A 23,782-nucleotide genomic window follows, 5' to 3' on the forward strand; every position below is an offset into this window, starting at 1 on the left:
ATGGTCTGGGGCTAAAACTCCCTGGATGCAGGGAAGGGAGCGGAAGCCTTTTGGACCAGCAATAATGATACTATGGAATTCATGCTCTGCTGACTTTCTGCTTGTTCTGAATGCTCTGCGGAGCTGGAAGTTCTGTCATTCTAATGGATTGACATATATAATCTTATGTGCATATTATTACATATAATCTTCCTGGGCTCCTGGTTCCAAGCATTGGGACCCAAGCATATCTGCCATCTAATTTCATTCCTGCCTGCCCCTGTGGAGGGACCGACACACCTCACCGGGCTTTGGTAGGTCTATGTACCCTTTCCTGGAAACTTTCCCTCCTCCTTCCACATGGCCAAGTTGGTTAAATGTGAGACCCTTGCTTTGCCATAAAAGCTTTCCCAATCCCTGCAGCCTATAAGGACCTCTTTTCTGAACTCCTCAGAACTTGCATTTGGTGACCCATGTAATCACTCAGACCATAGTACACTACAGTATATTCCAGGCCTCCCTGAGATGATGCCCTTTTTCAATGAGAGGATTCGTCATAACAAAAGGACGCATGCTCACACGGTGCTGGCCACACACTGGTTTCCACATTGTCTTAATTTATTTACTTCACACAAATCCTGCCAGGAAGGCATTGCTCTAATGCTTTGCAGCAGAGAAAGCTGAGGAACACAGAGGTTACGTAGCTTGCTCAAGGCCTTATCACTTTTAGGTAGAAAAAGTGGGTTTGGGGCCCAGGCAGTCAGCAGTCTGAGCTCTTCCTGCCATTCGGGGAAAAAAAAATTCTAGCCAATTTGAATATACTATGTTGAGTATGTTGCAGATTAAATAATTTAACATCTTTTTTACTATTTTTAACTATATTTGAGTATTCTGGGTATTTTTTTCAGTTCTGTTAGCTCTGATCACCAATAAGCTTATAAAACCTGTAAGATAAGGACTGAGCCCCTCTCTCCTTCCTGTTCTCCTCTTCATCTCTCTTATCCTCACCCTTTCCTTTGTCCTTTATCATGAAGCATATGGCACAGCCGTATGCACATAGCAAATGTTTGATAAACACATGGTGAATTCATTGACTTGTCCAGTTGGCCATCAAGGTCACCTCATATATAGTTGGAGCTTTTCCCACAAACACTGGATGCATATCTTCCCTGTGCCTGGCATCATGCTAAGTCCCCAGGGCCCATTAGCACATGTAGCAGGCAAAGTAACTGTGCCCTGTGAAGCTCCTGTCACCATGGAACGTGGTTTACACCTTACATTGCCCTAACTCTGAATATTCTAAAGAGATTTCCAGACTTATCTTAGTTGATTCCGTGATAACCCTATGACACAGATATCACCATTTCCAGTTTGCACCTGAGAAAGCAAATATAAACGATTACCCCAAGGCCATGCAGCTGGGGGGCCAAAACTGAAACTCAAACCCAAGTCTTCGTGAGTTGTCTAAATTTGCTGTGATGACCTGCCCCACTGAGGTCTCTGGAAGGCCCCTGCAGAATAATGAGATTATTCCCTAGTTGTTTTCCTTCCATTATGGGGAAGATTCTCAGTTCATTCTTCATCCTGACTCCCCCTGGGTCAAAGTAATGCTTAGTGAGGAATTATAGCCCCCTCTCCACACCAAAAATAAGCAGTGTCAGGGCGGGAGCCAAGTGCCTCTGAGATAGCCACTGAGTGTCATGATTACTCAACTGAGTGCTTAGTGGGAGCTGTCAATAATAACAAAAGAAGAACTATAACAAATTTGATATCTTTCTGAAAACTTGCAAAACCTGAGAAGCTAGCCTGTTTTAAAACAGGAAGCACCATTGTTTACTACCTCACTAACATCTGTGATCAGACAATATCTCCACGTCTTTAGTGGTGAGACCTGAGTGACCACTGGGTGACCAGAGGACTTCACTAAATCACCAGGTACCACTTTGTTCTCATCTGGACAAGAACATACTGAATTGCCACAGAAGGTGCTTATTTAGAAGATCATTTCCAGGTAGGCTGGAAAAGAGAAATGTATCCAAATGTCCAGGAGGTAAAAGAAATACCTTCCAGAGTGCTCTTGAATCTAGGGGGAAGGAGGTGGGGGTAACTGGCAATTGAGAGGTGGTGTGGGGCCAGAGAGGGAAAGGGTGTTACTAAATATGTCCATTTTCTTCTTGCCTTCTCCTCAATCTTCCTTTTCTTTCTCCTACTCATACCATGATATGTTTGCCTCTTGCACTCATCCAAACTTGGCTTTTTATACCTCTTCAATCAACATTATCTTGTTATCTGCCCTGTACATTCATCCATTCTCAACGGTTGAGAATACCACCACTCCAGAAATGTTAGGCTCAGTAGTTCATTTTAATTGATATTGAATTGTGAGAACCAGTGAGTGAAAACATAACTCATAGCTATGTGTATTTTTTCATTAAATATGTATATGTACAAATATATACTTAATCCAAATTTGCATTGAAAAGCCACTCAAATGCAGGCTATTAGTTGATGATGGATGTGATGTCTTTTTGTCTGGATAGATGAGGTTGACTGATTTCCTTTCCTAGATCTGTGCTGGAAGATAGACATAGGAAGCCCTGTGTTGTCTTTTGGAAAATGCTGGTTTGGCTTAGGATGAAAGTTTACTCTTGTTTGATGAGTGCTTCAAGGGAGAGTGGTGGGAAGTTGGGTCCTCAGTACATGAGAGGCTTGGAGCTGGAAGGCACCTACATCTCTCTTCAGCAGGTGATGCTTATGTGGAAACAGGAGGGCCCAGTTATTTCTCCTGGGGGAGGGTAGGGGGGGATGTGAGCCCTGTATATGATTCAGTAAGAAAAAAAGCAGACATAATCAGCATAATAAATTTAGTGCAGAGCACAAGCAGATATTTCACAGAAAAGTAAATCTGAATGACTAATTAGTTTAAAAGACCCCCTCAGTAACCTAATAAATGTTAATTACAACAGCAATGACATTTCTTATGTCCATCTAACTGGCCAAGTGATTTTATTTTCTTTTATACCATCTCCCTGTTGATGGACATTTGCTGAAACTGGCACCAACATCTTCAGAGCCAAGAGCACACACACACTTTCTGGAAGCAATTCGGCAAAATACATCAAGAGGCTTAGAAAAATGATTAGAGATAGAAATTGTGATTGGGAGAGTGTGCTTTAAGGAAGTAACTTTTAAAATGTTTTTAATGGCTGTATTATTTATAACAGGGCAAACTGGGAATGACTTTATCATACAAGAGTATGACAGTGGTTAGCCATGAATGTCTTACACAGTGTGTTGGAGTCATTACAAATTATTTTTTCAAATAATTTTAACCACATAGAACCGGGTGCAGAATGTGCAATTTAAAGTATCAGAATACAATATAATATACAAGTATGCTCTCACTTACAACATACATGGTACCTAGGAAAGACACAGTGGATCTTTCTCTGTGGCACAACTGGAGGTGCGGGTATGGGGCCCTGGGCAGCTGAGCACTCTGGCTATGCTGACCACACTACTCTGTGTAGACACACCTTCTTCAGGAAAACATACCTTTCATGACCACCTCTTTCAACTAAATAACATCAGCCTGTATTCAAAACTAAAAATCAGTTATATTTGAAATACCTATTATTCAAACGTAATGGATAAGTCTAGTTGGGGGGCATGAAGGTTGTTTAAAAATATCCAAAATCAGCTGACAGCTGTGGTTGGCAGCTGAGGAAGTCCATGTGCCACCCTAAAATAGATATGTGGGGAAATGTTTGCAACTTGGAGGAGGCAGCACTAATTTCAGCTTTAAGATATTCTTGTATATTTCTAGGGAGGAAACTCCCTCCTTCTGCTCCTGTGCCGTTTTCTGAAAGTTCTTCCCCAATTGGGCTGAATCTGTTTCCTCCCACTCCATTAAATTTCTGTTCTCTAGAGTCTACTCTCTTTTGTACAGGAAAACCTATCACATCATAGATTTTTCTATCTTAAAGAGACCTAGAAATTGTCTAATCTAATCCTTTAATTAATTATTTCTGTGCCAGATAGCATTACAGATTTATTAGATTACAGATTTATGTGTGAAGATTGAATTAGTCTCTTTGTGCTATCTCCCGGGGTTGGTTCTGGGGTCACTCCTGGGAGCCATACAAAATTCTGATCTCATCTACATAGCCAGTATATTGCTTGCTCTCGAGAGTAACCCCCCTGGCTTCTTCAACTCATCTTTACTGGATACGGTCCCCTCCTGACTGCATTTCAATTGGACAGTGTTTGCATTACAGGTAATGTAGACACAGCTGGATATCTTTTATGAGACTGGGAAATGATCACTTCCCATAATCCACATACAATATTTTACTAATTTACATAAATCAATGAAGATTAAGTTAGATTAAATTACAGGCACATGCAGAAAGCTTTATAAAATTAACCCCATCACATGCTAACTTTATGGCCAACTAGAATCATAAGAGTTTTTATGGAAGTATGGATGCGCAGTGTGGGTAATCTAAATGTCTCTTAATAGAAAAATCACCAAAATCACCCCTTAGGCAGGGCTGGGAATTGAGAGGGGAGAGAGTTAAGGAGATTTCATGTTTGTCAAAAATCAAATCAAATTTAAAAATGATAGAGGTTTATTTTGCATACAATAAGATTAGTCTAAAACCTGGGAGACTTGGAGCTCAAAGTGGGAAGAAATAAGAGATCAATGGAATAGAACAAACAGTACACAACAGAATCAGCAGTGATCCTAAGGCAAAGGTGACAGTTCAAAGCCCAGGGGAAAGGGGTCAACCCACAGAACTACTATAAACCCCCAGGGGTTCCCCTTCTGATGGTCACTCAGAGGTTATCCAAGTGCAGTATCCAGCCACATTTGTCAAGAGGCTAAGCCCTAGCAAGAGAAGAGCAGAGGTCCTTGGGTTATCCCCAAACTTCAGAATGTTCCAGAAGCACTAAAAACCTCAGGGTGGGAAGAAGAAGAGAAAATGTGGGCCTGAGAGGCATCGTGGGCCCAGCATCCTCCTGAGTGGAGGTGTAGGCTGTGGTCACCTGAGGGCTTCTCAGTCCTTGAGAGGAGCTAAACCAAATCCCAGACCTTAAGAGGAAGTCTCCCCTCTCCCAGTCTTGGTGGTTCTATGTGGACCCTGGCCCAAAGCTAAAGAGGAGAACCCAGCTACTCACTTTTCTATACTTGGAAAGAGTAGTCCAGTGCTTTATGCCATGTGGCCTCTGACCCACATTTCTGACCTCACTCAGTTTGTGGTTTCAAGTTCGGAAGGGTCATCCCTTCACCTGGTAATGTGCCTGGGCTTCCATCCCAGTGGCCTGTTGGGGAATGAGTCTGCCAGCTCTTCCGGGAGGCCCTGCTTGGGAACACTGGTGTTCAATTATGGTTTAATTGATAAAGAAATTGAGCAAAACTGAAAATTTTATGACAAAGCCACCATGAAGTTTAAAGCAGCACAATTCACAATAGCTAAATTATGGAATCAACCCAGATGCCTGTTAATAGATGAATGGAATAAGAAATTGTGATACACACGCACACACATGCACACACACGCACACACACACAAAATGGAATGCTACTCAGCCATAAAAAGAATGAAACTATGGCATTTCCCAGTAAATGGATGGAAATGGAAAGTATCATACTAAGTGAATTAGCCAAACTCAGAAACTCAAAAGTCAAATGTTTTCTCTCATATATGAAAACTAGAATAAAATAAAGGAAAGGGGAAGGGAAGGATAGGATAACATAAAGAACCAATCAAATATAAATTAATAGATGAGAAAAAATAAAGTCTAGTAGAGTATAGGAAAAAGGGGAGGGGGAAGGAGGGCATAAGGAAAAGGGGGAAGGGAAATGGGGGAATTATGAACCTAAATTGATTTCCATTTATGTATTTGTCAAGATAAACTCAACTGCTATGCATAACTATAAAGCTTTAATAATAATAATAATAATAATAATAATAATAATAGCAATAGCAATAAAATCCCCTTAAAAATAAAATAAGACAGTAGGCTCTCATTCTGGTCAGTCTTGTATAATGTATGCGTATCTGCACAGAGAGACGTTAATGGTGGTAAACTACGTGATGAGATTTGGGGTCATTTTTACTTTGCTTTTGTGCTTGCATTCATATTGTTTGTTTGCTACCACCCTATCACTTCCCCAAAAATGCAAAAAGCCTTTTTGAAAATCCCAATTCAAACTCTTGACTATCTTGAACCTAAGTATTATGCAATTGAGTCAGGTTAGACGGATGACAGCCGTGTTAGCTCTTACATCTCTGAACCCACGAAACGAGGAGTCAAAGCCCAGGCTGTGGATGGGAGGGCCTGCATGACTCGGGCAGCCCTGAAGCCTCAATCAAAAGATCCTATGCACTCGTCATACTGGTCATGTTGATCATATGAATTAAAGACACTATCTCCAATTGAGCAAACTTGAATGAATTTTCCTTTAAAGTTTGGCTTGTTTCTAAGTTACTCTGAGAGAAAAGAAAAGTACTACAAATAACGAATGGTGTGTGGAAGCTCTCTGTATTTGCCCTCTGAAGAAACTGCTCTGTTCCTTCTTGTTTTAGATGCAGAACTTTCAGAGGACACTTGGGGTGATTTCAAGTGCAAAACAGACAAAATGATGGGGAGGTTTTTTTCCTCAGCTGCTGGAAATAAGAACGCTGTTGGACTTAATATCAATTGATCCTCAATTCCACATTGGGCTTCCAAAGCCAGGAATATGTATGGGATGGGAAGAAGATGTATCTAGGCGGAGCCATGAAAATAGATCAACAGGGGTCGGCTTTTTCCCCATTTCACCAGAAATGGCTTCTCCTGACCTTTCTTCCACTCTTGTTTCTTACATGATTTACGGCTTTTTCAAGTTCAAAATGTGATTTTATATACACGATTTCATTTCATTTCCTTATGCTAGCTCTCTTGTGAGAGATTTTCTCAAAACAACAACAACAACAACAACAAAATAACATGGTGTAGTCAGTGTAGATATGAGCATCCCACAACTCAGTTGTAACATTGATGCTACACCATTGTATAGAAACAGAATGCCCAACCAGAAATGTGCGTCCCCTTGAATGGGAGACAAATAACTAACAAAAGTATATGAGGCTATACCGCCTGCACACAGGGCTCAGCCTCTGGAAGAGAATCTGCTGAGCCCAGTGCGGGTACCAAGAAACACTGCTTCCTGCTGATAGCTCTGGTATCATGTGCCTCTGTCCCGGAATCCCACAACTTTTCTCAGGAGCTTGTGATCTGGAGACACAAGCCCTGGTACTGGAGGTGGGCCCTGGACACAGAGAGGTGACCTTGTCTGGTGCCAGTGGACTGATAAATCCATAGGAGACAAGCCCTTCCAGCAGGCTGGAGCAAGAAGCCTGGGAGCACAAAGGAGCCCAGTGAGGCCCAGAAATCAGTGCAGAAACCAATGCCCATTGGACAGGTAGGAATCCAGGTTCAAGAGGTAGACCTGCCCTGAAGTGGCAGAGGGGAGAGACTGATCACCTCCCAGAGTTGCCAGAGAGGAAACTGCAACTCTAAGGGACTGGGTGGCAGGCTGGAGACACTGTGTGAATGGTGTCGGAGTGAGAGGGGCTGAGCCCAAAGCGAGGGCAGAGTCCAAATCTGCAGTTCCATGGCAATCCTCCCTGCAAGGGCTACGCGCCTGGTCCAATGCTAAGAGGTGCCTGAAATATCTCCATAAGGAGAATGGCTGGAGCCAGACAAAGCAATTGCTCACCCCATCCCCTTCCCTTTTCATGTGTGATTGTCAACTTTTAGGGGGAGGAAATGGATAACAGAGTAAGATCACCCCCTTATATTGTATGGTAAAGAACTTTAAAAGGGGATCACTAGATAAAGAGCTACAGGATCAGGTGCCCAAATTAATTTGAAACTAGAGAAAACAATTTTCACTTTTAAATAAATGGTTGTTTTCTCTAGTCTTATGCTCTGGGACTCTGCCAAGTTCCTCCCTAATGCTGGAGAACAGGAGAGATAGAAGAGGGAAGGGATCTGGAAAGGCTGACTAGACCAGGTCCTGGACCTCTTTTTTTTTTTTTTTCCCCTCTGAGTTGTCCTTTATTCCTATTTCACAGATGAGGAAATCAGGCTGGCCCTTCTGACAAGGGAAAGCACCACGGTCTGACTAAGCGGTCACTGGCTGAGAGCAGCCATCTGCTGGCTGGGAAAGGGGTTGGGTGGGATGCCCTGGGCAGGGATCTCAGGGAGAGTGAGTGGGACAGTGTAGAGGCAGGAGGCATGGAAGAGAATTACACATAGAGATGGAACACCCCGTTCCTGCTGCATAAGTGCCACTAGCCCTGCTGCATAATATACCTGCCATCATCCAGCTAGCAGATGGTAGATCCTGGACCTTTTAAGGATACTAGAAAGATCTGTATTGTGTCCTGGGACAATACATGCATTTCCCCAAGCTGCAGGGTCAGCTCTATCATTTTGTGCAAATGCCTGATAAGAGAGCCTGACAGAGCTGGGAATGTCAGGGGACACCCTACTTCCGGTGGGTTTTATCCTGCTCTCCAGCTGGGCATAAGAGGGGAAAAAGGAGGAATCCCATAAGTGACAAATTTTCTTTTCTTTTCTTTTTTTTTTTATATAACTAATTTATTCAGGACTCTTATGGAGGAATGTTGAGTTTTATCAAAGACTTATTTCACATGATATGGTCATGTGATTTTTTATCCTTAATTCTATTTATATACTGTGTTATTTTTATTGATTAATGTATATTGATCCATACCTGGAATGAAACCAACTTGATTATGCATATGGAATTTTTAATGCTGATAAATTTGATTTCCAAGTATTTAATTGAGGAATTTTGCATCTATGCCCATCAGAGATACTGACCTATAGTTTCCTTTTGCTGTTGTATCTATCAAATTTTGGAAGCAGGATAATTCTGGCTTTATGGATGAGTTTGGAAGGGTTCCTTCCCTTTCCACTTTATTGACTAGTTTGAGGGGTACTAGGCATTTGTCTTTCTTAAAAAGTCTTGTCAAATTCAGCAGTGAATCCATCTGGACTTCGGCTTTTCTTTGTTGCTGCTTCAATGTCATTACTTGTTGTAGATGTATTTAGGTTTTTTAATATCATTTTGGTTCAGTTTTGATAGGTCAGATGTGTTCAGAAATGTATCCATTTCTTCTAAATTTTTCCAATTTATTGGAATATAATTTTCTAAAATATTCCCCAATGATCTTTTCAGTAGTATCTCCTTTTTTTAAAATCTCCAATTGTATTTATTTGGGTCTTCTCTTGCTTTCTTTTGGTTAGTTCAGCTATAATGTTCTCAATTTCATTTATCTTTACAAAGAACCAGCTCTTTGTCTCATTGATCCTCTGTATTGTTCTGTTAGTCATTTTTATTTCTGCTTTACTGATTTGAGCTTATTTTTTCTTTCTTCTTGTTTTTTCCAGTTTGTAAATCTCTATTTTAATGATACTTTTCATAACATTAATAATAATATTTCTCAAATATAAAATTCATAACATTTTATAAAAAACATAAAATATTGATTGGATAAATGTGAAATGTTTTACTTCCCATTTATGTCTTTTTTGTTTGTTTGTTTGTGTTTTCCTTTTTTCTTGTTTTTCCAAGAACTTGAGATGTATCATTAGGTTATAAAGTTGAGATCTCTGTCTTTTTGATACAGAGATTCATGCTGTTAACTTCTCTCTTAGTAATGCTTTTGTTGTATCCCACAGACTGGTATATTATGTTTCTATTTTCATTTGTATTCTATGATTTTTTTTAATTTCTCCTCTAATTTCTTCAATGATTCACTATTTGTTCCATAGTGTGTTGTTCAATCTCCATGTGTTTGTATAATTTCTGTAGTTTCTCCTACTGTCAATTTCTAGTTTCATTCCATTGTGATCTGATAAGATGCAATAAATTATTTCAATTTTTTTTTTTGTTTTTTAGTTTGTTAAGATTTGTTTTATGGACTAACATACAATCTACTTTGGAAAAGTTCCATGTGCTGATGGAAAAAAAATGTGTATTATGCAGCTGTTGATTAGAATATTCTGTAAATGTTTGTTAAGTGCATTGGATCCATAGTGTAATTCAAATCTGATATGTTATTGTTGGTTTATATTTTCTGGTCAGAAAGATCTACTATTGGTGAAAGAGTTATATTGAAGTTACCCACTATTACTGTATTGGGACTTATCTGTCCCTTTACATCTAGTAGTAACTTTATCTTTAACAATTTTATCTATCTTATAAAGTTTGGTGCTCCAATGTTCAGTACACATATATTTATAATCATTATACGTTTTTGAGGAATATCTCCCTTAATCAATATGTAGTGACCATCTTTGCCTCTTCTAGTTGATTTTTGGCATAAGTCTGTTTTGTTGGATATAAAGATAACTACTGCTGTTTGCTTTCTCATTGAATTTTCTTGGAATATTTTGTCCATCCTTTCACTGTCAGTCTGTGCATATGTCTTTAGAGGGTAGGTGAGCTTTGTGCTGGCAGCATATTTTTGGGTCCCGTTTTTAATCCAGTCACCTAGTTTGTACCTTTTAATTAGAGAATTAAAGACATTTAAACTAAAGGTTGTTATTGAAAGGCATATAAATGTTTTGTCATTTTGGTGATTTTCTTCTGGTTGATTTGAATACTCTATGTTTATTCCTTCCTGTCTTATTCATACTTCATGGTTTACTAATTGATGTTTAATTCTTTTCTATATCTCATTTGTATGTCTACTCTTCTGGGGAGATTTATTTTTCATTCTCTTATGATTGTGTAAATACAAATTTTCTTTTCCTTAAAAAACATTTAGGCCTCAACCTTCTTTAAATGTCTGAGCTGGCTCTAATCTGATCCAAATTTACACTCTGCTCTGATAAAGATATTTCGTGTGCTCCTTTGCTGAAATAATTATGATTGTGCTCTTCCTTCGGTCTAAGTCTTTTTTGGAGCTCATAAACTGAAGTTTATGCCCTCTATTTTTCTTTCTTCTGTCCTTATTCTGAGGCCAGTTGTCCAAGGGTTAACTATCTCTCTCTCTCACACACACACACACACACAGAGAGAGAGAGAGAGAGAGAGAGAGAGAGATCTCCTTTGAAGACTCCTAGGTTTTAGGATTCTATTGAGAAGCAAAGACAATTCCTTGCCACTTCTAAAACTTATTTTTAAGAACACTCATTAACTTACACGTCCACGTCCTCACATGTGTCCCTTCCCTGAGAAAGGAGAAAGCCAACAGCCCTTCCTCCCTTGAGCGAGCAGCACATGGACCAGTTGTACTTCACCAGACTCCTGCCTCATCTCATTTTCCTCTTTCTCCAGGGAAGTCCTAAGAAAAACAGGCAAGGGCAGGATGTGGAGGGTGGGAGGGACCCAAGGTAAGGGAAAAGGGTGATCATGAACAGAAACCTATTTCCATGCAAATGAGTTTGTTGGGATGAACCCAACAACTATGTATAACCATTAATCTCTAATAAGATAAATAAAAATTACATTAAAAAAGAAAAGAAAAAACAGGCACTGGTTCTACAGTTCCTGATCTATAAAAATAAGTTGAATAAGAAATTCCTTTGACCAACCCCTCCTGTTCATCTTCTTTGTGAAGAAGCAGCTCTCCAGAGTTTTCTGTTGTCACATATAAAGGTCAATTTAAATTGTTGACTTGATTGGATTAAGAGATGCCAAAGATTAAGAGGCTTCTGGGTATGTCAATGAGGGTGTGTCTAGGCATGTGGAATAGCCAACTGAAGTGGAGATGCTCCCTAAGCATGGGCAGCACCATTCAATAGGTTGGAGGCTTAGATGGAATAAAAGTTGGAAGAACTAGGAAGCAGCAGCATATGCAAGCTGGATTCTCCTAAACACATTCTTGTTTGCTGCTTCGATCACCTGAGGACATCAGACTCCAGCTCCTTCACTCTTCCAAGGTGGACTCTGCCAGTGATTCTCCAGGGGGGTTCCAGAAGCCTTCGGTCCTGGACTGGGATAGCATCATTGATCCCTCTTGTTCTGAAGCTTCAGCCTCTGGACTGCCCAGTGACTGGTTCCTCCAGCTCTCCAGCCTGCAGATGGCCATTATGGACTATCCAGCTTCTGTTTTTTTAAGCCAATCTAATAAATCCCCTTTTTATAACCATACCGCCTGTTGGTTCTGTTCCTCTGGAGAACCCTGACTAATACAGCACATTTCTGCTTAACTCAGCATTACTAAGAGCAGGAGAAAGAAAACAACCGAGGTTAATGCGGCCTAACATTGCAATAATTTCAATTGTTATTAATAATTACAATAGCTAAATCAATAAAAGTTAAATTTTAAAATCCTTGCATTTAAATCTAGTCATGACAGAACTGGACATGGCTAGAAACTGAAGATCCAACCCAAACTTTTACATTTACTTGTTAGAGGATTTTGAATAAATTACTTACTTTCTTCAAGTTTCAGTTTTTCCATTCATTACGAGGAACATGTTGCACATCATTATAGGGCATGGGAAGGACTGGTTATTTATAATAATAATTATTATTACTACTATTGTTATCAACATTTTGTTTTAAAATATGAAGATAATGATTTTGATAGTCACATTTAAACTATAAGACATAAAATGCAAAATGTTTTAAAATATGCAGTCGTAGATAGGAATGGTGGCTCACACCTGTAATCCCAGTGACTCAGGAGGCTGAGGCCGGAGGATTGCAAGTTCAAGGCCAGCCTCAGCAACTCAGTGAGACCCTAAGCAACTTAGTGAGACCCTGTCTCAAAACAAAAAAATAAAAAGGACTGGAGCTATGGCTCAGTGGTAAGACCCCTGGAATCAATCCCAGTACCAAAACAACATAACAGTTTATGGTGATAACAATTAATATATTATTATCGTTCTCCAACTTGTTTTTCTATTTTGAACTTTCTTCTTTAAAAGCTTTCAGAACTCAATATCCCCATTCTTCAGCCCCATCCTGCAACATTTCTGTTTCTTTTCCCATCGAGGATCATGCTGACTTTGAAAACTGCAGATCTTCCGGAGGCCAAAGCCCCCTCTACCCTCAGCATTTCTGACTTGTCATTGGAAATCGGTGCAAAAGAACCTTTAAAATGTGCTGGCAGCTCATCACGCCCTCTCTGGGTAAGCACATCATCACCTGGTGTGCTTTGGCCCGTGCCTAACTGCGGGACTGTCTTTTCTTCTCTTCCAGGGACGAGCAGAATGGCTACCTCCTTCCCCGAGACTGAGCTGGCCCTGGAGGCAGTTGGAACCACACCCTACGACTATGACTGGGCACTGCCCTGTGAAAAAGTCAATATCAAGGAGCTGGGGTCGCGGTTTCTGCCCCCGCTGTACTCCCTGGTGCTCGTGGTGGGGCTCCTGGGCAACGTGGTGGTGGTGCTGATCCTCACCAAGTACAGGAGGCTCAAGGTCATGACCAACATCTATCTGCTCAACCTGGCGATTTCTGACTTGCTCTTTCTCTTCACTCTTCCCTTCTGGATCCACTACGTTGGGTGGAACGAGTGGGTTTTTGGTCCTTTCATGTGCAAGCTCCTCTCGGGGTTTTATTACCTGGGCTTGTACAGCGAGATCTTTTTCATCATCCTGCTGACCATCGACAGGTACCTGGCCATCGTCCACGCCGTGTTTGCCCTTCGAGCCCGGACGGTGACTTTCGGTGTCAGCAGTAGCATCTTCACCTGGGTCCTGGCAGTGCTGGCGGCCCTCCCCGAATTTATCTTTCATGAGTCCCAACAGGGCTCCGAAGAGTCTGTCTGCAGTCCTCTCTACCCAGAGGACGAGGAAGACAGCTGGAAGCGTTTCCATGCTCTGAGGATGAATATCTTGGGTCTCGCGCTCCCTCTGCTCATCATGGCCGTCTGCTACTCTGGGATCATAAAAACACTGCTGAGATGCCCCAACAGAAAAAAGTACAAGGCCATCCGGCTCATTTTTATCATCATGGTGGTCTTTTTCATTTTCTGGACCCCCTACAACCTGGTTCTCCTTCTCTCTGCTTTTCAAATGAACTTACTGGAGTACAGCTGTGAGCGCAGTAGACATCTGGACCTGGCCATGCAGGTGACGGAGGTGATCGCCTATACCCACTGCTGCGTCAACCCTGTCATCTACGCCTTCGTCGGCGAGAGGTTCCAGAAATACCTGCGCCATTTTTTCCACAGGCACGTGACCATATACCTGGGCAAATACATCCCATTCCTTCCTACCGAGAAACTGGAAAGAAGCAGTTCTGTCTCCCCGTCTACTGGGGAGCCCGAACTGTCTGTTGTGTTTTAGATCAGGTGCAGAAAACTGCCTGTCGAAGCCGGACTAGGCAGGTGAAGCTAACACACTGTGTCAACAACATTGAACTCTGGGACAGGTCTTTGAACTTTCAGCACAATAGCAAAGCTCTTGAAGACCTTAAAACATATGCAATACGGGCAGTGTGGTGCTTACACCCAAGGTCATTACCAGAGGCCAAGGGCTGGACAGTTTACCCACTGAAAACCAAAAAAACTACAGCTTTGCTTGATTCTCTGAAGACTTACCTAAGTTTGGATATTAGATAATATACACAGCCACAAACAGGTAAAACTTCTTATATTTTAAAACGTAACTTCAGCCACTTACGGACAGAAATGAATTCCTTCACAAAATGCATTAAGTCAAATTACTTTATTTTCTCATATGCCTAAACAAAATTCTTTCTTTGCTTGGTAAAAGGGTTTTGCCTTCTTTTTTTTTTTTTCTTTTTTGCTATATGGATAAGTACTCTCAAGCAACATAATGGCACGATGCCATAGCTGTTCTAAATATTCTTAATAGTTGGTTGGTTTCCTGTTCACACCAAATGACCTCATGTCTCTTGTGTGGCTCACAGAGCCCTAAAAGGTGCACTCTATAAAGTAGGGGGATTCTATACGTGAGAAGAAGCCCCAGTGTGGAGTGGAGGCTGTAGGCTCAAAGGGACTCACTGAAGTCACTGGTTCTCAAATGTGTCATCAGAAGCACTGGGCTGGGTCTAATCTTACCCCAGAGTTTCAAAAGTGGTGGGTCTGGAGTGAGACCAGAGAATTTGCCACAAATGCGAGTTCTCCAGCGTTGTCAACGCTGCTTTTCCTGGGATCACACTTTTAGAACAACTGCACTAACTAACATGCTCCTAGGTGCACTTCTGCCTTCTTCTGGAAACTCAGGATTTCGCAGTTGTCAGAGAAAAATGTAAAAGACCCTTTCGATGGATCTCTGCTAAAGATAGTTGCCATCTGAGAAGACTGTGAACAAAGTCAATCCATCAGAAACCAATCAACTCAGTAGGAATATCTAGTCCACTGGTTTTGGTAAGATGAGCTTGGCTGGAATACCCATATCGAGCACCCTGCACTAGAAGCTGCAGGAGATTCTAAGATGGGTGGGACTTGCATGAACTGCATTCTAAAGAGATAAAAAATGCAACTTATGACATAAACATATTTCAAAAAAAAAAGTAGGAATGACCCAGGAACGAGGACTTTCTTTCTCCCTGTTTATGGCTTCTTGAGAAAGTGAGTTCTAAGCTTCTGCTTAATGTGTGCCCCTCAGTAGAGACTATGTACGAGAAGGTGTCATGAACCCACCAGCTGTTCATCCAACAGCTGTCTGTTAGGGGTCAGGGACAGGATGCACACACACTGCCGTTAAGTGAAGGATGCATAAGACAGACACAATCCCTGCCCCCATGAAAACTTCAGTCTAGTGAGAGGTGTAAGACAGAAACTAATAACTCCAGTAAGAAGAGGCAGGCACTTGATGCTGTGCCTGGAGCTGAGAAGGGAAAAGCCATTTCAGGTGAGGGAGGACTTCACGGAGGAAGTGGCTTCTGACCAGGTGTCTGAAGAATAGACAGTAAAGGATTGAGAAAGTAAAGGATTGGGGGACAGGCATTTGAAACCAAGGGAATGCCCAGTTCAAAGGTGAGGAGGAAGGCACATATTTATAGAAAATAGGGTGGAATGAACAAGTTGGAATGGGCCATGAATTTCAGGCAGAGGACCTTAAACTTTTTAAGGGGTTTTGAGCAGGGAAATAAAATAATCAATGTCATGCATTATGGAGATGAATCTGGAAACAGAGCATGGAGGCTTCAGAACCACCCAGAGAGGAAAAGTTAGCAGGTGAGCATGAGTGTAGAGATGAGGAACATTAGTGGCTGATGAGAGGTGCCAGAAGCACCCAGAGATGAAGTGGCCAAGAGACAGCATGAAGAAAGAGTCAAAGCACTAGGCGTCATGTATGGTTGATAGAAAAAAAATCAAAGGGCAAAATATGTGTAACAGTCAACTTTGCATTATTACAATGAAACACCTGAGGTAATTAACTTATAAAGAGAAAAGGTTTATTTAATTCATGGCTCTGGAGGTTCTAGTTCAAGATCCACTGACCCCATAACTTTGGGCCTCTAGTGAGGGTAGTAGATAGCAACAATAGGAAATGCATGTTGGAGCAGACCATTATGTTATAAGCCAGGAAGCTGAACAGAGCGAATAGACTGGAATCTCACAGTCCCTTCTGGGGGCATGTCCTGGATGACTAAAGACCACCACTAGGCACAATCTCCTGAAGACAACAGGACCTCCTGATGGTGCAATCCTGGGAGACAAAGCCTTTAACATGGGCACCTGTAGGGGACACTATAAGACAAAAGAAACCAGCACCAGTGGTTGTCTTTAGGAGGGCTCTGAGTGGCTGGAGAGCAGGAAAAAGAGTGTGGCCTTCTGGATTTTTTTTTTACAGTGCTGGGGATGGAACTCAAGGCTCACACATCCTAGGCAAGCATTCTGCCGCTGAGTCCATCTCCAACCCACCTTTTGGATTTTGAGCCATGGAAACATGTTACCTGTTCAAAATAATAATAACAACAATAAACCTTAGAATCATATTTTTAAAATTAAAGGCTAAGCTCTTATTCAGATGTTCAGATGTGGGCACCCAAACCATCAGCCAAAGGACACGAGAAACTTCTTGCCATGAATTAACCCTTTGACGTGGTACACATTATTTAACCTCGTTTGGCTAAGATTTCTTTATTTATACCATAAAGGAGTTGGATTAGATCATTTCTAAGGTCTCTGAAGCCCAACCAAACTCTGATCTTCTTAAAAATATTGGGAGCCGGGAGCTCAGTCCATAAAACAGATTGTAAAACAGGAGGGGGAGAGGAACAGAGGACAATTCCAAGCATCACCTCCCCTGGCTGGGAGCAGACGATGACCCGTTGCTGACCAGGGGGTCCTCGGGAGTCGCTTGCTCATCCACTCATCTCTTACCATTCTCCATTCTCTCCTTCATCCAGTAAACATTGGCTGAGCATTCACCATGTTCTCAGCTAAGTCCTGAGCAATCAAAATCAAGCACATCATGGACCTGCCCTCAAGAGCTCACCGTCACGTTGATTTGCCCACAGATCTTGCTCTCCATTGCCAGGGTTTTGCCAATGCCTCATTTTAACCAAAATGGGAGACACTTCCACGTGAAGGCCAGAAAACATTTGATTTCACTTCCTATCCAAGTGCTTGGGGACGGGGTATAGCTGTTCCTGGCCATCCATTCCATCCCTCCTCGGCCTCTGGTAAGGGGCCTCCACCTTTCTCACCACGGTGCTCACCTGAAAACTCTACTGGGTAATATAGGATGTGAGCTTTGAAACACTCTGAACCATGCAACGTGAATCTCACCGTGGCTAGGAAACTCTGAAATAACCTTTTCTCTTTTTTGTGGTTCAGTTGAAATGTAAATAAAACATCATTCAAAAACTTAATTATATGTCACTGATTCTCTCTCGGCTTATGAAGTTGTGTCTGCTCTCAGGTAACCACAGTTGCTGGGGACAGGTGCTTGCTTATACTTGCCTTACCCCAGAAACCTTTAGGAGCTTTGAGGCCCACTCAAAACTGCAAACCATCAAAGTGTGAATTCAGTGTGCTCCGTCTTGCTCCCTAGCCCAGCTCTGTCCAATGGAACTATCTGCAATGACAGAAATGTTCTATATCTGCCTTGTCCAAGATGGTCAACTATGAGCCACATGCAACTGTTGGCCAATTGAAATGTAGACGATGTGACTGAGAGGAACCGAATTTTTAAAATCGCACTCAACTTCAATTGCTTTGGGTTTAACTTGAAATAGCCATCCGTGGCCAGTGGCTACTTCAGGTGGTTCATGGCTCATCACTACCCTTACACACTTGTCTCTTCATTCCTCTTCTACCTATGCAGAAGCTCCCTGCAGCCAGCAGTACATAATAGAACACAAGTAACAGAACAGTAAAAATGCTAGTGATGCAAAGATGGCAACCCATTTCTAGAAACTGGGCTCACTATTCAGTGAAAGAGACCATCTATCTTATAGGATCGTAGTGAAATCTGTGAACGCTCAAAGGAACCTACCTCAGGAAGTAGGATGGAGACATCAGAGAAAGGTACACAGAGAGCACGGTGATCTGCTTGGGTGAGGATTCCCCAGGCGCAGACCCTAGGTAAGGATTTGAAATCCAAGAGTTGATTCGAATGAAGCAGGAACTTCAGTAGGGAAGCAGAGAAGTAGAACAGAAGGGGGAGATGCCAACCACGGGGACAGAATCAAGTCACTTTCCATGGTGCGGGACTGGTGACTGGGATTAAAGTCACCAGAAGACTCTGGGAAACGGTGCAATACACCCGGCTCAGTCTCCACTCAAGGGCAAGGGAGTGGGGTATTTATACTCCACTTTGTCTTCATTGGTGAGCGCTTTCCCAGCTCTCTGTACTTCTGGCTCAGGAAGAGCCTGCCCAGCTTTGGGGATATCTCCTTGGGCAGCAAGCTGCAGACCCTGGACGATGGAAAGCAGCAGGTTGGGTTGAGGTGTGAAGGATGAAACACTTGCCACATATTTGGTCTCACTTTTGCACAGTTATGTCATTGAGCAGAGTGGAAGTGGGAGTAACGTTCAGGCACACAGGTCAGTTTATTGGAAGGCACCGTCACCTCCCCGTGCACAGTAGAGGACTGCTGTGGGCAAGGCCCAGTGTGACATGGGACAACAGCAGGTAAACTTGAACAAGACTTGGTGTTCACTCCCCCAACTTCCCTGTTCCTCCTCTTTTCTTGACCATTGTAAATCTACCATTTCAAAAGATGACCCTTATCCATCTCAGGAGCTTGAACTCCTGAGATTTACTCCAAATTCCAGAGCCAAAATTCCAGTCTTCACATCTGAACAAAGCTGCTTCCTGTCCTTCACAGCCTACAGGGTGTCAAAAATTCCACTAGGACTTGTGTGCACGTCTGCCCAGGTTATACGCCCCCAGGAGAGTCAGAGTCTCCATTTCTCTTTCTGTAGTCATGATTTAACCCAGGGCTGCACTAGACCTCCGGCCAAACCCACCTGCTCTGTTTTGTAAATAGATCATCGCTGGGACACAGCCTCACTCAGTTGTCTATGAATCAATGGTGGCTGCTTTTCAACATCACGGCAGAGTTGAGCAGTTGCCAGAGACTGTATAGCCCACAAATTCTTTTTTTATTTATTGTTTTTAGATATACATGACAGCAGAGTGTATTTTGACATACCATACATACATGGAGTATAACTTCCTCTAATTAAGATCTTATTCTTGTGGTTGTACATGATGTGGAGTTACCCTGGTCCTGTATTCATATATAAGGAGAGGAACGTTATGTCCGATTCATTCTATTGTCTTTCCTATTCCTTTCCCTCCTCCCTTCGCTTCATTACCCTTTGTCTAACCCAATGAACTTCTATACTAAAAAAAAAAAAAATCAATTCCTTCTCCTCTACAGAAGTTTCCTGACAATCCATGTTCCATTGGCCTTGGGTTTATGTGCACAGCCATAATAAGAGAGACTCAGCCATAATAAGAGATGGGGGTTGGGAGGATGAGGATGTGTCCAAGCTGGTTAAATCCCTACGTTTCTTCCACCTTGTCCCTGGGTGCCATTCAGAACAGGCAAAATAGAGTTAGATTGTGTATTAGCTCAATGCTGCTCACTAATGCAAAATGCCAGCAGTAGGTACCAAGACATCAAATCAGAAATTATAGTTGAGGGAACAGGCCCCCGTCGGTGGTATAGCTTAAAGTAGACTATATGCAAATTTATCCCAGAGTTGTAAAAAACTCTAGAGACCCCTCACCTATACTGGGGATACAGGGATTGGATGATGTAATTAGACAAAAGTTTGGAAAGGGGTGCTTTGTAGAGGGCAGGTATGCAGGAGTGCCTCCCACCCTGGACAGGAAGGGAGGAAGCCCTGGTGGGTGCCAGCTTCTCACCTCCAGCCATGGGACCATCCGAGGTCTTGATATAAGTCACCACAATTAAAGAGGCACCGAGTCTGATAATCCCCAGTAAATATGAAGATAAGGGACAGGCCAGCCAGCTACACTGGGAGTGGGTCATGTAGAAGAGAACAGCTACTATCTTGGAAGGTGGCCAAGGCAGACTCTGGCCAAGAACATGGAATTCTTTTTCATAGGTCAGATAAGAGAAAGATGACTGCAAGACTTCCAAGCTCCCACGAGGACTATCTGGGCAGAGATTGTCTGTGGGAGGCCAACAGAACATGTGTGTGGTCAACTGCCAAATCCACAGGGGGACCGCCAGGGGAGATGCATTCTCTTAAATCCAAGGAGTTACATTCAGCGTTCCCAGGGGTGTCTCCAGTGACCCTACCAAAGCAGTCCACAAGAGAGAGGATCAACTTTTAAACATCCACCATCCCCAGAAAGGGTGAGGGCATCCATGACAGGGCCAAACAAAAACCTTTGCTAACCTCAACTTTCCATTCCTTCCCAGCTACCATCCAATGGGAGTGCTAGAAACCATGCTTTGGCAAACTTGGGAAGAGGCCAAAATCCCAGGTAGGGAGAGAAGTAGGTCCATTTGTAAGTCCACTCTTCATGCCTCAGGGTCTCGGGAAGGTGGGAGGAGGGGGAGATTTAAACATCAAATCGAGTTTGGATTATTGTATGAGGGACCAACTCTTCCATTTCTGAAATTCTGTTCTTTGTGACTTCAAGTGGTCTTGGGACTTTTCATACTTAAGCATGATGGCAAAAAGTCATGGGACAGCTCCAGTTCACTCAGAGATAGAACTTCAGCCTCTAAATCAATTTAAAAGGAGAATAGGGCACAAAAGGAAAGTTGACATTCCAGGAGTTCTGTTGGCTCACTGTACTGGTAGAAAATCAACGCCCCCCAAAATTATAACTCTCTGAGGTCCAAGTTGAGCTTAGAGAAATTTGCAGGACTTACATGGATGTTAGGAAACCAGACCCTGGCTGAGAAATAAAACAAACAAACCAAAAAAAGCTATAAGATTAAAGGTGTGATATTACATATAAATATAAATTTAAACATGGAGGTAAATATGGGTATGGGCTTAAATATAGAACTTCCCAATAAATTTTGTGTGTCTAAATTTTGCCAATTTCAAGGTTATCCATTCGGATCTAAGCAAGGGCTAGGCCATTGGCCGCTGCCAAATGCTCAAAAGAAAGCCTGTCTCTTGTTGTCTAGACTTTTGGAGCTAAAGAAAGATCGCAGTTTTTGATGGGGCATGTTTTTTCCTGAATCAGTTTGTGGTCCTTTCCAAATCAGCGCCAATCTTCAGACCAAGTTCTTGCTCAGGTCAGCTTCCAAGGCTGTTGCAGTTGGAGGTGTGGCCACTAGGGGGCGTTGCCCAATCACAGAGCTGCAGCCCTGTGCAGGGTGTGTGACCCCCCCTGCACCAGGTGGGAGGTGAGACTCTGATGATATTACAATGAGAAACTCTGGAACACCTCAATCTGATCTTGTACACCTGTGTTACAAGACCAGGGGATACTGTGAGTATCCCCGGGAATTATGCCATGCAGGGATGACAGGTAGGGCCACAGAAGATAAGAAACATGCTTCCTCCTCCTCCTTCTCCTCCTCCTCCTCCTCCTCCTCCTCCTCCTCTTCCTCTTCTTAATAAATGACATCGGAATGCATTACAATTCTCATTACATGAATACAGCACAATTTTTCATATCTCTGGTTGTATATAAAGTATGTTGACACCAATTCGTGACTTCATACATGTACTTTGGATGATGATGTCTGGGCTAACGCCTAGTTCTCACTGAGGCAGGCCTTTGGCAAAACGAGGTATAGCTCAAGGCCTGTGAAATTCCATTATCTCCCCTAAACCAAAATTCAAATTTTATTCCAGAGGGCCACGCCCATGGCTAAAGCAAGGGGCATGTGTACACAGGTGAGTAGAAGAGATCAAAGAAAAGGCAAGGTAACAAGCAGACCTGTCCCTATGAGCCCCACTCTGATTCTGCCTTCTGCTATTTGCGGGTGGACATAGGCTGGACTTGCCAGTGTACCTTTTGATACACAGAGGCCCCAGCTCTGAAATCTGATGCTCAGAACAGCAGCTTCTCTGACTCCAGAGAAGGGAGGATGCACAGGGGCAGACGCTCTCCCCTCCTGGGTGGTTCAGTGAGGATGCTGTTCATCTGTCAACCTCAACTGGTCACATTCCCTGAGCACAGTTTCTGCCACCCCTTGCCCCATTGAGACTTAGGATTGGCAATAAATCCCGGCTGTTACTTACTCTGGGACTGTACTGTCCCTTCACCCTCTGTTCTCTTTATCAATGATCCTTGAATTAAACGTCTCCAAATTGCCCAATTTGAGTGTGCCAGCGGTTTCCTGCTGGGATCCTGAGTGTCACAAGGAGAGAACCTATAGCACAGGAAATCATAATTGGCCAAACATGAAAAAATACTGTAAGTGTTGAGTAAGTGTTCAGGGAAGACTTCCTGGAGGAGGAGGGTCTGGATCAAATGTTAAAGGCAGAAAACTATGCTTCTGAGGAGAGTTGGGTGAGGGGGCTAAGCAAAGGCAGAGTTGAAAGCAGACCAAGAATGTTCAGGGACTAAGTGTGGGAAGAGAAAATGGGCAGATTGGGAGAGAGAAAATTGGAAGAGACCCTTGATGTCTGAATGAAGAACCCTAAAATGCTGAGAGTTTGAACTTACCCTCTTGGCCACCATGGGGAGAGAAATCGCTATGGACACCAACTGAGGAGTTTGCCTGGCTTGTGGTGATTCCTGCAGTGGTCATAACCATGGTCCCCTGGGTTCCCTGGACCTCTTTGATCCAAGGGTGATTGATCCCAGCCTGACCTAAGTTAGACCAATGGGCACTGAGAACTCCAACGAAAACATGCAGAGGTGAGTGGGGACTGATGGGTCCCGTAACTGTGGGCAAGAGAAATTCCACGGACCTCTGGGGCTGAAGTGCCTGTTCCTTCTGAGGTCTGGTGGTCCTTCTTTTTTTAAAAATTTATTTATTTATTCGAATTTGCTACACATGTCAGCAAAATGCATTTCAATTCATAGTATACATGTAGAGCACAATCTGTCACGTCTCTGTTCACAAAGTAGAGTCCCACCATTTGTTGTACATGTACTTAGGGTAATGATGTCCATCTCATTCCACCATCTTTCCTGCCACAGTCTGGCTGGGCACACAATCACGAGCCACCACACAGCTTGTAGATTCAAACAGCAACTCTTTATTCCCGAACTCACACCAGCCGTCTACAATCACGTTCTGGGGAAATCCACGTTCTCTTCCCAAATCCATGTTCTCTGCCCAAATCCACCTCCACTGGGCTTCTATCTCCAAAATATACTGTCTGAATCCCGTGAGAACTCAAGGGGAACTCAGGCAGCAGGATACGCCCTATTCCCAGCAGGA

At 42.7% G+C, this 23,782-nt stretch overlaps 1 protein-coding gene across 2 annotated transcripts; it reads left to right on the forward strand.

The window, feature by feature from the left end:
• The first annotated feature begins 1,816 nt into the window (after positions 1-1,816).
• Positions 1,817-17,809, forward strand: Ccr3 (C-C motif chemokine receptor 3). Of its 2 annotated transcripts, none has more exons than XM_046436982.2 (2): positions 1,817-1,990; positions 13,217-17,809. In XM_046436982.2, the coding sequence occupies exon 2, from the start codon at positions 13,228-13,230 to the stop codon at positions 14,305-14,307; it is 1,080 nt and encodes a 359-aa protein (XP_046292938.1). In that variant the 5' UTR covers positions 1,817-1,990; positions 13,217-13,227; the 3' UTR covers positions 14,308-17,809. The 2 variants fall into 2 exon arrangements, with proteins under 2 accessions (XP_046292938.1, XP_046292939.1); XM_046436983.2 differs by lacking the exon at positions 1,817-1,990 and adding an exon at positions 5,951-7,450.
• Positions 17,810-23,782: the final 5,973 nt, after the last annotated feature.

The sequence above is a fragment of the Marmota monax genome, unplaced genomic scaffold (assembly GCF_021218885.2).
Source record: "Marmota monax isolate L192 unplaced genomic scaffold, Marmota_monax_Labrador192_F-V1.1 WCK01_AAM20220418_F8-fsc00021, whole genome shotgun sequence".
NCBI classification, from domain to species: Eukaryota; Metazoa; Chordata; class Mammalia; order Rodentia; family Sciuridae; genus Marmota; species Marmota monax.

Bases quoted from the DNA above. Each gene is read 5' to 3' on its own strand.
- Ccr3 (XM_046436982.2), top strand. From the start codon at position 13,228: ATGGCTACCTCCTTCCCCGAGACTGAGCTGGCCCTGGAGGCAGTTGGA.